Genomic DNA, 15793 nt, shown 5'->3' on the forward strand with positions numbered 1-15793 from the left:
CGCGGAGTTTTTGGCTTTGACTGCCTGCTCTGACATTCACCCTCCTCGGGCGCTTCGTCCTGACCAAGAGTATGTCTCAGCTTCTTTCCTGGCTAGCCCACCTACCAGTTACAATGCTCCTTTCTTCGAAAATAACTCTATGGCGTCCTCTCCGGTCTACACAACACTTCCCCAGGGGTGGACAATGTATCTAATCTGATCATAAAAAACTCTACCCCGGCCTATCGTGTGGCACTCTTGGCGCTCTACAACCGCCTCTGGGCTGAAGGGGTGATGCTTTCGAGGTGGAAACACGCTATCTTACACCCGATCTTGAAGCCGGGGAAATCTGCTACGGACGCTACCTCTTACAGGGACATTGCTCTTCTCCCAAATCTGGGAAAAATCTACGAGAAACTGGTACTTGGTCGGCTAGTCTGGTATCTAGAGCTCAACAAGGTGCTCCCTCCGGAACAATCGGGTTTCCGAAAAGGTCGTCGTGCCACTGACAATGCGATTCGTCTCGCTTCTGCGGCCAGCTGCGCTCTGGCCTCCAATAAGCATTGCCTAGCGGTGTTCCTGGATCTCAAAGACGCATTCGGGAGTGTCCACCATCGCGCGCTCCTCTACAAACTCCAAAGTTTTGGCCTGGAGGGCAACCTGCTGCGGTGGGTTGAAAACTTCTTGGCGGGTCGCACTTCTCAAGTTCGCGTCAACGGTGAATTTTCGGCAACTTTCCCGGTTCAGAGAGGACTTCCTCAGGGTAGCGCCATTAGCCCTATCCTGTTCAGTGTCATGCTGGATGGGATTCCTCCGCTCTGCACGCGGATGACATTGCCGTCTGGACCAGCGGCTTTTACTGGGGGAATCTTTTCCGGACTATGCAAGTCGCTCTTGACAGGATCACCGACTACGACGAAAACTGGGGACTCAACTTTCAACCTCTCAAGTGCAATTTTATGACCTTCTCTCGCGACAACGTCTTTCCGGCGGCCCTCACTTTCACTCTGGGCCATCAGCCGCTCACTAAGGTATCCACCTACAGGTACCTAGGTGGTCTTTTCGATGACCTTCTCTCTTGGATTCCCCATATCGAGGACCTTTCCTCCTCTTCGATGACGAGACTAAACCTCATGCGAGCGGTTTCGGGTACCCAGTGGGGTGCAGGTCGTAAGGTTTTGCGGCTTCTATATACACACCTGGTACGCTCCAGACTGGATTACTCCAGTCCCCTTTACGCGTCGGCCCCCGCTTGTGCCCTCAAGAAACTAGATAAAATTCGAGTCATCCTCGGGACTCCACCGTCTTCTCCTATCAGTTTAATGAGGGCCGAAGCGGCCATTCCGCCCTTAAGCAACAGGAGATACTATATGGACCTAATCACCCTTGCTCCATGTGGGGCGGCGGACACTCCGGACTTCTACCGCACTCTCCTGCGCCGGGACCTTGCTTCCTTGGAGATTTTGGAGCATCGCTTACCAAAGAACAGGCTGCCTTTTCTACTTAGAGCTTGGCGCCTGGCTCAGGCCTGCAATCTTGATTGGCTTTTCCACGTTACTAGTCGACACCTTGTCTCTGCGGCGACCCCACCATGGACCCCTCCGTCGGCGACCATCATCTCGCGTTGGCTCACCAGTCCTAAGGATGACAATAACTCCAAACAGTTACGGCAACTGTTTTTCGCAACTCTCGAACCTCACGCGAAGGACGCGATGGTTTTCTACACGGACGGTTCGGCTTCCCTCGATTCAGGGGTCGCGGAAGCTGCCTTCGCAATTCCCTCCCTCAACATTGGTGCGGTTAATTTAGTGGACTCAGGTCATCCTATCAATCGGGTCGAGTTATTTGCCATCCAGATGGCTCTCTCCTACGCGTCCACACATCTGCGTTCGCCGGTAGTTGTCTGTTCCGACTCTAAAAGCGCACTCACCCAACTGCTAAGTCGGTCTATGGATCCGGTGGCCATCTGTATCCAGGAGCTTTGCGATAAATACCCGTATCCGGTTTCTCTAATCTGGTGTCCAGCACACGTGGGAGTTCCCGGAAACGAGACGACCGATTGTCTCGCCTCGGTCACTGGGCTCCAGTAGAAAAACCGGATACGCAGGGCCGAATTAAGCCGACTTTCGCCCGGGGGCTATTTCCGAGTGGGCGCCCATTGGAACCCGAGGAGCGAAGGGGGGGGGGGTGCGTGCCAAAACTTAGCATTTCGTTTATGCAAAACGGCGAGGACCTCCGTCAGCATCCCCCCCCTTGAAAAAGATCTCCGTGAAACCTGCATCAGCACTCCCCCCCCCCCACCTTGGAAATTTCTCTGAGAAACCCTTCAAATTACCCCCCCCCCACCGACCCTCTTCGGTACGCCCTTGTGTTTGATAGACTCATTTAATATCAAAGATTTTTATTTATTTATTTAATTAATTAATTACAGACAGCGCATTTATTAGGCATAATGCGTACGTTTAAATTCACTTTTAAGAAAATACAGGCAGAATGAAAGTAACTCGTTTAAATGGTACTTTTATTTTAAAAAGCTACTTTTCTAGCTTTAGATTTAGCAAATATATTTATTGTCTCCTCCCAACTGATTTGATTTAATCAATTCGTTTCTATAGCGAGTAGAGCTAAAGAACTAAGTCTTTATTGCGAAATAGTTGAACGCAAGTAGTTTTTAACTCTTTTAAGAGCTGGAAAAGACCGCTCTCCAGAACAGTTAGAACACGGCAAGCAAAGATATAACCGTAACACTATCTCGATATTAGGAAATGCGCAATCTAATTTCTAATCAGTTAACATTTTTAATAGTTCTTGAGCATTTAAATATTCAGTTTTTATTTCTAATGCAGAAAGTAAACTGAAGAAGTTCGTGAAAAAGTTCCGGTTCAATATTTTTGGGGTAATAATCTGTTATTATTTTAGAACCTGATTTTATTTCATGGTTTTCAAGTTTAGGAAGGTCAAAAATGACGCCGAAACGCTTCTGTGGTGATTTGTAACATTCTCCTCGTTTATGGAGTTCACTTTTTAACATATCAATAATGACATAAAATGTTTCGATTCGCATCTTATCTTTTCCACTTAATTCGGCGTCTTTCGCTGATCCTTTATCGTATTCTTTTTTCCGAGTTATTTTCCGTCCTGATTCCCATTTATATTTACATTTTTCACTAACTTGTGAAATTGATCAAAATTTTCTCTTGTTGAACTTGCAAAGTCTTCTAAATATTTATAAACGTTGACAACCGTTAAGAGTTCCACTTTTTCGGATTATAAAATCTTATTACTCCCGTTAAATCTTTTTAAAACTGGGATCCAGAATACAAGCATAAAGGCTATTTCCAATGAAGATAATTTTTCTTTTAGGGTTTTAGCTTCATGTCGAACTGCGGCTTTTTGCGAGTCGTCCTCGCGTATTTCATCTAGAGCGTTTTTAATTTGATTGCAACTGTAAAAAAGAGCTTCGCAAGCATCGTCTCTAGCAGACCATCTAGTTTCCGAAAGAGATTTTACTATTTTAGATTAGGGTTTAGTCATCAAATGATTTTTAAGTATTTCCCATCGATGTGTTGATGCCGAAAAGAAAATGTAGATGGCTTGAAGAAATATGAAAAAATCTGTGCAGTTGGCGGCACAATTTCCAATGAAGTTAAGAGAATGTGCCGAACACGGCACGTAAACGGCATACTCAGCTTCCCCCCCCCCCCCGAATACGCCCCTGCAGTCCTTTATACAATCCTGTCATATTGGCTGCATTGTCATAAGATTGCCCCCTGCAGTTTTGTATATCTAAGAGAAGGGCTTGAAACATGTCAAGGCCTTTATGCCCATACTGATGGCAGAAACTTAAAAAAAACACTCAACAGGAATACCGTCTTGCAGAACATATCGGAAGATTACTGTTAACTGATCAAGTTTAGCAATGTCGGGAGTCGAATCCACACTAATTGCAACGAGGGGTCGGACATTTGTACAAAATGCCGTACACTTCTCAGGAAATCTCCGACGAAATCGCAAAATCTCTGACCAAATTTCCAAATCTTATGAAATCCCGAAGTCTTTGACCAAATTTCAAAATCTTATGAAATCCCGAAGTCTTTGACCAAATTTCAAAATCTTATGAAATCCCGAAGTCTTTGACCAAATTTCAAAATCTTATGAAATCCCGAAGTCATTGACCAAATCGCGAAATCTTTGACCAAATCGCGAAATCTCTGACGAAATCGCGAAATCTCAGACGAAGTCGCGAAATCTCAGACGAAGTCGCGAAATCTCTGACAAAGTCGCGAAATCTTATGAAATCGCGAAATCTTAGATGAAATCGCAAAATCTCTGACGAAGTCACGAAATCTTATGAAATCGCGAAATCTCTAATAAAATCGCGAAATCTCTGACGAAATCGCGAAATCACAGAGATTTCGAAATCCTGTACGCTTTTTTTGGGAATGTCGGACCCCTCGAATTGCAAAGTATTTTGCATTTTTCATTTCTAGTAATATCACTTGACGGATACGAATACCCATGATTTCTATGAACTCGTTACATATAGTAGAAGACACGTACGAAATGTGTCCTTTTCCCATATTTGCGTGTTCTGACAAATGCTTAGCCAAAAAAGGGTCAAACTCTGCGATTAACTCCAGAGATCCAAGGTAATTCCCATGTATTATGTTTAGACCCAATAGTCTCGTTTTCTCCCTAAAGGCTAGACCTCTTGAAGCTAAAAACTTTACCGTTGCAACTATTCTTTTCAAGACATTTCTCCAATATTGTTCCTTAGTTTCGAATTGTAACTTTAAATAATGATCTACTGATGAAATTTTGCGATTACATTGACTAGAGCGTAAAGCTTGTTTTCCACTAGCGCGCGTCATAATGTTATTTTCTTTACGCGCGTAAAAACGTTTGAACGTGTCAAAACTGAGAAACGCGTCCTAGCGCGCGCCAGTGGAAAACAAGCTTGAGACGAGCTTACTGTGAGAAACCGAGTGCGTGTTACTTTTTTCGTGCGACAAAACCTTTTCGTGTAGTTTTTTCCAATTTGTAAATCCATAACTTTATCGCAGAACAATAAACAAGGAACGCAATATAACGAGTTTTTTTTATTTAGAATATAAAAGCCAATCTCTGCATTTCCTTTCACCGTTCACCAAGGTATGCGAGAAAACGTCCTTAGATAAATATCGAGAGATGTTCGCTATTTTGCGTTCCGTCTTTAAGAAGTTTATTTCCTCCACATTTTGAATAACTGGGTGTGTCGCAACTAGGTCTCTTGTCTTGTCATTAATACTCCATAGCGCTGGATCGCTTTCCAAATTTGTAGAAAAAGAAACTGGACATTTTTCAGTAATTTCATTTTTTTTTCATTTGCATCCTCACGTTCATAACTCGCATCAGATTCATTTGTAGCATTCTTAGACGAACTTACGGTTGTTTCGGTTAAATCAGATATTTCCTTAAATTCGTTTTTCTTTGTCGAAATTATCGTAAAAAAAGAAATAATTTTTGGAACCTTTTCTAAAGTTTCCTGTTATCTCTTGAAACTTTCAGCTACACGTTTTCGATTTTGAGATCCACTAGGCTTCTTTTTTGACATTGATTCACTCATTCTCAAAATCTCACTGTCCGAATTAAATAATTATTTGCTTAGTATTCGTTATCTAAAAGACTGACTGACATTAGCGCGGCGGCTCGGCTGGGCCCGTTCAAAGCATTAGGTAGGGTACCTTGAGTTAATAAAAATTCGGCACCATTGGAAAAATAAGGTGCATTTTGTAGTTCGGGTTTCAAAATACCAAACACTTACATCTTAATCCAAACCCTACAACGTTGATTTCAAAATGTCAGGAAACGATTACCCCTGTAGCAAATCGGAGTCGGGCCGACGTCGGCGGGAGACGCAATTCGCGGAGTCGGGTGGACGTTGGCCCACTGCACTATTTAAGGTCGAAATGTCCTACTTGATTTAGGGTCGGCCCGACGTCGTATGTTCGACTTCTGCCGACTTTAAATGTTCGTCGTATGTACTCCGAAACATCGGTGGGCCAGTATGGCAAAGTAGGGTCGGGCCGACGTCGACGATCAAGATAAATACCCAAAATTACCGACGTCATCCCGACTAAGAATGTACTGTATAATTACGTCGAAACGACGTCGGCCCGACACCATCAGGTAGTCGAGCCGACTACCTTTTTGATATTTTATATGACTGAAAATGACCACGTAAAGTCATATATATAAAGCTATATAAATAGCTATATACATGTATGTAATTGGTGATGTCCCATGAACGGAAAGCTCTTGAATCTAGGGTACAGAGTTCTATAGTTTCTTGGGGCTTAGTAAAACTAACTAGTAAATCTTCATTGAAAATATCTTACCTTAATATATTTAGCTATATGAATATAACCTACTTGAGTTGAGAGATTTTTTTAATAAGGAAACATTCTCAGATTGAATATACGATCTTTTTCGAAAAAATATAATACAGAATAGATGTTATATTAAAAATATTTCAATTGGTTTTATTAAATCGCAAAAGTTTCACAGTTTTGAGGGATTAATTGGCAAATAAAATGTCGGATATAAGTCGACCGTTGGTTGGGCTATAAATGTGTAATGTCTTTTTCAAGTCACGACAGCTATAACAATTCAAGGTCGGCGTTCGGATTATATATAGTTCCAATGCTTAGACTTTTAGAGTCGGCAAGTGGTCCATACCGACTTTGAAACGACCAAAAACGTTTTTACAAGGTACCTATTATCTCACAAACGTTTAGGACTTTAAGAGTCGGTATTTGGACCAGGACCGAAAAGCTACTTCTCGACCAAAGATCGACTTTAAATCGACTCTTCGTGCTACAGGGTAAGTATTATTTTCGACCCAAAAAGTACTTAATGGTGTTAGAACCAAACGAGTGGTGTTTAAGAATTAAAGAAAAATAAGTCAGTTGAAAAGTATGAAGATAAAGATTTTTAGTCATTTTGTCGATCACGGTGTTCGCCAGCTCGTTTTATCTTTAATCTTGTACACGATTAAAGTAAAGAAATTTGACAATGTATATCACTTTTTCAATAAATTTTATTTAAAAATAAACAAAATATTACAAGCTAGCACCTAGGAGCAACAAACACAACACCCCACACAAGGAGAACGCAACCCGTCAAAAGTCGTGGATTTTCTTGTGTACGTTTTTCATTGGCTAGACGCTTTAGCGCCTGCTGCCGTCGGAAGGGGAAAATTCGGAAATTGTCTTCCCCCCCCCCCGCCCGTAAAACGTTCAGCGTAAAGGCTCGTGACGCTCGTCCAATGAAATTCGTACACAACCCTTCGTTAGCGTGTTTAAAATCTAGCTGAGTTCTCCTTGTGTTTGTTGCTCCTAGCTAGTACTGTATATTTTATTGATTTAATCGTTTATCTGTACAGGGTGTTAACTAAAAAACGATACAGAGCCAATTACTCAAAATGTGTTTTATGTAAGAATTTGAAATTTGCAGGTTACATAGAGGGTGCAGGGGGACAAATATCAATGAAAATTTCAATGACCTTGAACCAGGTCTTCAAGGTCATTCAAATTTTATCTCAAGAACCGTTAGGATTAGAAGAATAGTTCCAATTATAAATGTGTTCTACGTTTAATTTTTAGTTTAAAAAACTTTGACCCGATCTAATTTGACCAATGGGAAGCCGATAAATGTTAGACCAAATACCATAAGGTCGTGTGTGGTATTCTAATCAAGACACGACACTTAAGGGCTTATAAATCGAAAACTACCAGATCTTATGGATAAAAATTGTCGTGACACTCTAAACTGAGTGGGGGAGTTCGTCATTTGTAACTTATGATGACCTTGAAACATTAGTTCAAGGTCATTCAATTTATTTTGAGTTTATTTTGTGTTTAAAATATTTAAAAGTTAATAAAAATACTTGGTACGTCTTAAATAAATTAATTAACGTTTATTTTTGAGTTTTATTGGTTTATTTACCTCGGGTAAAAGGTAATTAGACTTAAAAAACCTTGGCGAGCATTTTTCTAATTGGAACCATTCTCGAGATAAATTTTGAATGACCTTGAAATAATGATTCAAAGTCATCATAAGTTACAAATTACGAATTCCCCCACTCAGCTAAGACTGTCACGACAATATATATCCATATGATCTGGTAGTTGGCGATTTATAAGCCCTTAAGTGTCGTGTCTTGATTAGAATACCACACACGACCTTATGGTTTTTGGTCTAACATTTCTCGGCTTCCCATTGGTCAAATTAGATCGGGTCAAAGTTGTTTAGACTAAAAAGTAAACGTAGAACACATTTCTAATTGGAACTATTCTTCTAATACTAACGGTTCTTGAGATAAAATTTTAATGACCTTGAAGACCTGGTTCAAGGTCATTGAAATTTTCATAGATATTGGTCCCCCTGCACCCTCTATGTAACCTGAAAATTTCAAATTCTTACATAAAACACATTTTGAGTAATTGGCTCTGTATCGTTTTTTAGTTACCACCCTGTATACGTATTAAAAAGTTAGCACAGTATTTTTGGTAATATTTTGGGTTCATGAAACCGATAAGATGCCCAAAATCTTAATTATCAGAAAACAATCTACTTATGGTCTATTTTAAGTCGGAAATTGCACTAAAAATTTCGGTCGGCACCCTGACTAAGAAAAGTCTGAAATACGTACATATATATATTTTTTTAAAGATTAAGACTTTTTAGGTCGGCTTTTGGTCATGGACCTAAAACGACTTTTCAACCCAAGACCGGGTAAGCGACTCCCGTGTATTACAGTGGTCGTCACCCTGACTAAGAAAAGTCTGAAAAACGTACATATATTTTTTTATTCGAAAAAGATTAAACCTTTTTGGGTCGGTTTTTGGTCATGGACCTAAAACCGACTTTTTGACCAAAGACCGACCCGTAACCGACTCCTGTGTGCTACAGGGGATTTTTTCGATGCGCTTTACGTTAACACAAATATTATTTCTATCACGGAATATGCAATAAGCTTAGAGAAAATCCAATTCTAGTAGTCGAAGAATTCGGTAAAAAGACAAAGGTAGAAAACCGTAGAATGTCTCTCATTATTTCCTAAAAATATTTCTTTGTATAATAAAGATAATATATTTTTTACAATAAAAATACATTGATATATATTTTGTGTATACCACTTAGGGGCCCATTATCTAACTGTTGTCTGTTGACTCACTGAAACTGTATTACTTGTTACCGATCTTAATGTCCAATAACCGTAATTAACTTAACAATTACCTAATAAATATTGAATGCCCATTTAACACGCGATATATTTAAAAATTACATTAAAAAGTTTAGGTTGAGCTCGGAATTAAATAAACCTTTTTAAATTATGATTTAAAGTTTATTTACATTTGCAAATCCAAATCCAAATAACCAACAATTACCGTCTATATTATAACCAAGAATGTATTTATTTATATTTAGGAAGAATGATTATGTTGCGACAATCGCCGGGCACGTTAAACGCGGGAAAGACAAAACGTCACCGGCGTTTGATTTCCATCGCGTTAGGTGACGTAAATTTTAAGCAGCCAATGAAATACCGGGACTATTCGTTTTATTTTAAGCGGAGGAGCGTACTGGGGGGACCAACGGGTGGATTGAGAGAAAGGCTAAAAACCGTCTCGACATAGACATTCTCCCTAGGTATAAATAAATACATTCTTGTTGTAACATTAACTGTTATAAAAAGTTTAATAAAAAACAATCAAAATACAACAAGGGCTAACATTTACAGCGACGAGTAGACGATTCCCAGATTACGTCACTAACAGTAGGGAAGTATAACCCGAGGAGAGTCACGATTGCCGTAGATGGTGCTGGGTGTCGGAACATTATCGCCTCAACGCGAGTTTGCTCGTTGCTGTTATGCTAGCCTATAATCAAAACGGGGCTACGTTCTTCCCATAGTTCTTCGCTCTCAGTCACTAAAACTAACTTTTAGTGTGAGAGTTAGGGCCCCGGAAAGTCGGTGTCTCGAGAGAAGGTCATAAAATTGCACTTGAGAAGTTGAAAGTTTAGTCCCCAGTCGGATATCCTGTCAAGAGCGAGTTGCATAGTCCTGAAAAGACTGCCCCAGTCAAAGCCACTGTACCAGGTGGCAATGACATCCGCGTGCTCCCCGTGATCGACCGCCTTGGGGCCGAGCGGAGGAATCCCATCCAGCATGACACTGAATAGGATCCTCACTAGTCAGGTTGACTACTAAAAAAACATCCTTATGTCCAACCCTGAGTCCCTGATCACGAGGAGCTTCCTATTTTCTAACGCTCATGCAAATCGCGCGTGCTAAGATAATTCTACCAAAGCTCAGTCTAGTGACGTAAGAGCAACATGTTGTACTACTACTTTTAATAAGTTGGATAAGCATAAAAAAATTATATAAAGAACTATTTAATAGATGAAAAAACTATGTTTACTCCGCGGCGCGACGACCAAAATTACGTCAGTTTACAGCAACCGGAACATTCTCTTAGAGGTCAAAGGTCCAAATATTGTCATTGAGTTTCCGGAAATGAGACAAAACAGTTCCGCTATTGCTATCGGATGTTCAGTTGCTATTCAATTTATTTCTAGGCGTTTTCTTATGAAATTTATTTTCCTTTTATGTTAATTTTATTATGACCTAATATGGTCTAAAGTTGTGATACATTTTGTCATTAGGGAATTAGCAGAAAACTGCCCAAGTGCGAGTTTTGGTATTGCCGGGCGACACTACTCTTTTTCTTTGCCATCTTTTCCCCCTTCTGTTTGTTAAGGCTTAAACTAGGCTCTAATCCCTTATAGTGTGAAAATTTGCCTTGGAGATTTTTACCGGGTTACATCTAGTTTAATGGTAGGAATAGAAAACAAATCAAATATTTGATTTCATGTAAAGAAATGCCCCTCGCTCATTTGGTTGATCCATGGCAACAAATGCCCATGAAACACAATAACCAAGTACCACAAGTAAATTCAGCCAATTTTTATAAATATCATTCCACCTCCATGATTCCACAGGATTTTTGAAAGTTTAATGATAAATCTATTAATAAAGGGTCCTCCTTGTGATGAAATGGCTGTTGATGAGCCTAACGATGAACTGCCACCGGTATTTATTTCATTTACTATAGATGACTTTTTAAAAAATTTCGCATATGACATTTTAAATTTTTTAGGTGGAAGATATGGAAGGAGTCAATGAAATTGAAGATGGAATGCATGAAATAGAAGTAACAAATATTACTAAAGAGGGTCATCCAAAAGGCGATCCCAATCAGTTTAAACTACTTAAAGTCTTAGGTCAAGGCTCTTTTGGAAAAGTATATCTAGTGATCTTGATAAACTCAACTTTTAAAAAACAAAATTAAAATACATTTTTGCTAGGTATTTCTCGTAAAGAAAATTGTTGGCCCTGATGCTGGTACTTTGTACGCTATGAAAGTTTTAAGAAAGGCTACTTTGAAAGGTTAAATTGCCTAATGATTGTGTAAATGTTTCATCAAATATTAAGTCTAAATTTTTTTGTATAATTACAGTAAGAGATAGAGTTCGAACAAAAATGGAACGAGATATTTTAGCGGAAGTTAGGCATCCATTTGTAGTCAGACTCCATTATGGTATAGAGATTTTTTTAATATTTTAATGGAGTATACCACTAATGTTTAAACTTTAAATTTTTAGCTTTTCAAACAGAAGGCAAATTATATTTAATTTTAGACTTCCTTAAAGGGGGTGATTTGTTTACCAGACTTAGTAAAGAAGTGAGTTCTTGTTTTTATCCTTTTTTCCCAACTACTAATGTATAAATATTTTCAAGGTTATGTTCACTGAAGAGGATGTAAAATTTTATTTAGCTGAATTAGCTTTAGCACTGGACCATCTCCATGGCTTAGGAATTATTTATCGTGATTTAAAACCTGAAAAGTGATTGTTTTCTATTTTAAAGTCGAAATGTATAATTGTTTTTTAATTTTATTGTTTTTTAAATTAGTATTTTGTTGGATTCTAATGGTCACATAAGCTTAACTGATTTTGGTTTGAGCAAAGAAGCGTTAAATGATCAGAAAGCTTATTCTTTCTGTGGAACTGTGGAGTATATGGCTCCTGAAGTTATTAGTCGTAAAGGGCATACAACCGCCGCAGATTGGTGGTCTTTCGGGGTACTTATGTACGAGATGCTTACTGGTGCATTACCATTCCAAGGTGCAAACAAGAAGGAAACCATGACAATGATTCTTAAGTATGGTTGTGGCAATAGATAACCTTTAATTCAATTCTCTTTAATTATTAATATTCCATTTTCAGGGCAAAGTTAGCAATGCCACAGTTTTTAAGTCCAGAAGCTCAAAGTTTATTAAGAGCGCTCTTTAAAAGAAATCCTGCCAATCGATTGGGTATGTAGTAAGTCAGTTTATTTTTGGTGAAATTTTTTTTTATCTATTGACATAATTTCTTATCAGGATCAGGTCCCAATGGAGTTAGTGATATTAAGTCACATGCATTCTTCGCAACGATTGATTTTGAAAAACTTTACCGTCACGAAGTAAACCCACCTTTCATACCAGCTGTTTCGCGCTCAGATCATACTGTCTACTTTGATAAAGAGTTTACAAACAGAACTCCGGAAGGTACAAAAAAAATTAATATTCAGGCAGTTATTTTCTTTCAAATATAAATTTGTTCAAATCTAGATTCGCCAGGTGTTCCTCCAAGCGCTAATGCTCATGAACTCTTTCGTGGGTTTAGTTTTGTTGCTTCTAGTCTAATTGAAGAAGGTTACGAAAATCACTCTGAAAATGAGCCTTTAAATAGGGTAGCGGTTTGAATTTTCATTCTTTAGGCTTTTAAGTGATGTGTACCTTTCGTATTTTTAATGATTTCATTTTAAAAGTTTTGCGCTTGGTGTCTTTCCTGGCAGTTAAACGAGAGGACTTCTAGTTTCAAGGATTCGATTTTGAAAGAGTACGAGATTAAAGAAGAATTAGGCATTGGGTCGTATTCTGTATGCAAACGGTGTATCCACAAGGAAACTGGCAAAGAATATGCTGTAAAAGTAAGACTAAGGGTTACCAGTGCCTTCCGACGTATTATCTAACATTATTATCACAAACTTATTTAATAGATCATCAATAAAGCTAAGAAAGACTGCCAAGAAGAAACTGAGATACTCATGAGATATGGGCAGTATTTAAACGTTGTGACACTCTACGATGTATGTTTTACATATTTTACTATCTGCTTTATTGATAAAAGAAATTGTCTATAGGTTTATGAAGATGCTACATCAGTTTATCTCGTCATGGAACTTTTAAAAGGTGGTGAACTTTTAGACAGGATTTTGAATCAGAAAACTTTCAACGAGAAAGAAGCAAGTGCAGTGATTGAGGTTATAGCTGCCACTGTGAAGTATTTGCATGATAATGGGGTAAAATTTCTTAACTAATCACCAGGTCTGTCATATTCTTCCTTTGACATTTTTTGGGTCTTTCAGGTTGTGCATAGAGACTTAAAGCCATCGAATATAATGTACGCTGACAAGTCTGGTGTTCCTGAATCCTTAAGAATTTGCGATTTTGGTTTTTCGAAGCAAATGAGGGCTGAAAATGGACTTTTGATGACTCCATGTTACACAGTTAACTTTGTGGCACCTGAAGTGCTCAAAAAACAGGGCTATGATGAAGCTTGTGATATCTGGAGTATGGGAGTTCTCTTATACACCATGCTTGCTGGGTATACCGTTATTTAACATTTGTGTCATGTAAATTATAATGCTTTTCCATTTTTATTAGTCACACACCCTTTGCTAATGGCCCAAACGATACTCCGACGGAAATTTTAGCTAGAATAGGTGAAGGGAAGCTGGATGTTTCATCCGGAAATTGGGCGAGAGTTTCAACTCCTGCAAAGGTAATTTTATAATTACCATTATCTTGTTATTAGCGATGGTTTAACATTTAGCAAATATGTATTTGGTCTCTCTCAGCATTTGGTTCAATGGATGTTGCATGTTGATCCGAAGCAACGGTATAGAGCAATTGATGTTTTAAATCATGGTTGGGTTAAATATAAGCAACATTTACCGGATTGCAATTTGCCGCTAGTTCGCCAAGAACCGCACTTGGTTAAGGTAAAAAATTGATGTTTTGTTCCTCTCAAATATATGGGAATTGACAATTTATTTATTTATCTCTGCTCTAGGGAGCCGTTGATGCTACTTTTAGAGCCATTACCAATTTCCCAAAAACTCCAAATTTAGAACCAGTTTCCGCTTCCGAATTAGCCAGGCGTAGAGCTAAAGGTCGACTGCAATCTTCTTCCGGAATATAAAGGAAACGTTCTTTTGTCTTCTAAATAATGTAACTATCCAATGTCTCTTGAGGTGGTGTTGCAAATAAGTGAAAGTAAGGATTTTCATCGAAAAAACAAAAATCACCCTTTTTGTAGTCCTGGTTGTTAAACTCAAGTCATCGCTCGTTATATTTCATGTGCCATTTTTATTACTCTGGGAACCGAAAGTGGGGCTACGTTTTAAGTGAATTATGAAAAAAATGACTTATGATAATTTTCTGAGTGTAGGAATTAAAAAGAAGCAATTACTATGAAATCATTCTCTAATCTATTTTTGAAACTTTCTCATGTTGTGATAAATTAATATAATCTATTTACTACAATACCGGTAAATTGAAAATTCCTATTACTATAATTACTAACAATTTAATAAAATTAGGGCATCAAATGGGGGAAATAAGTCCAATTTTTAATTCCTCTCGTTAAGTAATAGCTGTATATTTTGAACAAAAAAGAAGTTACTTACTAGAGTACAAAGTTTTAAATTATGAGCTGTATAATTGCTTAAGGCCATAGAGTTTTCTGTAAATATATTAATTTTTTCCTTAAATTTATTAATAATTAATGACAGAATAAAGTTTGTAAATCCTTTAAATCTATCTTCAAATTATAGGGGAGATCCCAAAGTAAACTAAGTTAATTATATCACTTCCCTAGTTTTGATAAGTAATTCTTTACAAAATTATCCATTTTTTTATATATATTTTAAGGATAAATGATATTTCAAATGTAGGGGTTTTTTTTGTTCTGTAACTTCAAAAACTCTGAAATGTGAAGTAACATATCGAACATTTATAGCAGTTTGTTGATCTGGCGTTGGAGAATTTTTACGTTAACCTCTATCTCGCTCATAAAGCTTAGGAAAAAACATTTTGGCCAAAATATTGATCTTGTAGTACAATTGTTAAGCGTGTTTTACAAAATTCAATCCTCTATATTGCTGTGTTTTTTCAATATTTTGCTGTTGGTAGGATATTTATAATTATACAATCTTTTTAAAAAAATAATTATTCTTAAATGTTAAAAGGAAGTTGAAAGCTCTAGTTCTCGCCTCGAGCAATATCCCCTCTTTTCAAAAAAAAAAAAATATACAATCTTAACTGTTTTGAGTAATTTGATATAAAATTATTTATGGAATGTATAACTTCTAGTTAATTATCAAACTGGCCGTACAATAAGTTAAAAACTTCAGCATTTAAAAGTTTTTCTGTCTGTTAGTGTTACAAAAATGGGGGAAAACACTTAGGATATTTTAATTTCTCTTGTGCCTTATTCCAAATGTTAACATTCCTTTAAAAAAAGTTTCTGTAATTTTTACTTCGGTCATAATTCAGTATGGATTCTCGATTAAATTTTAAATGCGTATTTTATTTAAGTGTTTTTTTTAATATTTTGGATTGGTTATAATGGTCCTGTATGTTACAAAGAGATCTTTGTG

At 37.9% G+C, this 15793-nt stretch overlaps 2 protein-coding genes across 4 annotated transcripts; both read left to right on the forward strand.

The window, feature by feature from the left end:
* Positions 1-860: 860 nt before the first annotated feature.
* On the forward strand, positions 861-2069 carry LOC149933103 (uncharacterized). Its single transcript, XM_090157233.1, has one exon. It carries the CDS (start codon positions 861-863, stop codon positions 2067-2069), a length of 1209 nt encoding a protein of 402 aa, XP_090013359.1.
* Positions 2070-10502: 8433 nt separating this feature from the next.
* S6kII (Ribosomal protein S6 kinase II) lies at positions 10503-15719 on the forward strand. Of its 3 annotated transcripts, none has more exons than XM_090156938.1 (18): positions 10503-10974; positions 11063-11116; positions 11184-11327; positions 11392-11473; positions 11544-11624; positions 11689-11768; positions 11825-11931; positions 11999-12247; positions 12313-12401; positions 12474-12635; positions 12699-12820; positions 12899-13060; positions 13130-13219; positions 13274-13432; positions 13499-13737; positions 13797-13914; positions 13991-14134; positions 14206-15719. In XM_090156938.1, the coding sequence occupies exons 1-18, from the start codon at positions 10906-10908 to the stop codon at positions 14332-14334; spliced, it is 2280 nt and encodes a 759-aa protein (XP_090013064.1). In that variant the 5' UTR covers positions 10503-10905; the 3' UTR covers positions 14335-15719. The 3 variants fall into 3 exon arrangements, with proteins under 3 accessions (XP_090013064.1, XP_090013063.1, XP_090013065.1); XM_090156937.1 differs by having other exon boundaries at positions 10504-10974; positions 12468-12635; XM_090156939.1 differs by having other exon boundaries at positions 10505-10974; positions 12468-12635; positions 12926-13060.
* The last annotated feature ends 74 nt before the right edge of the window (positions 15720-15793 follow it).

Source organism: Leiobunum rupestre, chromosome 8 (genome assembly GCF_980474605.1).
Source record: "Leiobunum rupestre chromosome 8, qqLeiRupe1.1.hap1, whole genome shotgun sequence".
Classification (NCBI taxonomy): Eukaryota; Metazoa; Arthropoda; class Arachnida; order Opiliones; family Sclerosomatidae; genus Leiobunum; species Leiobunum rupestre.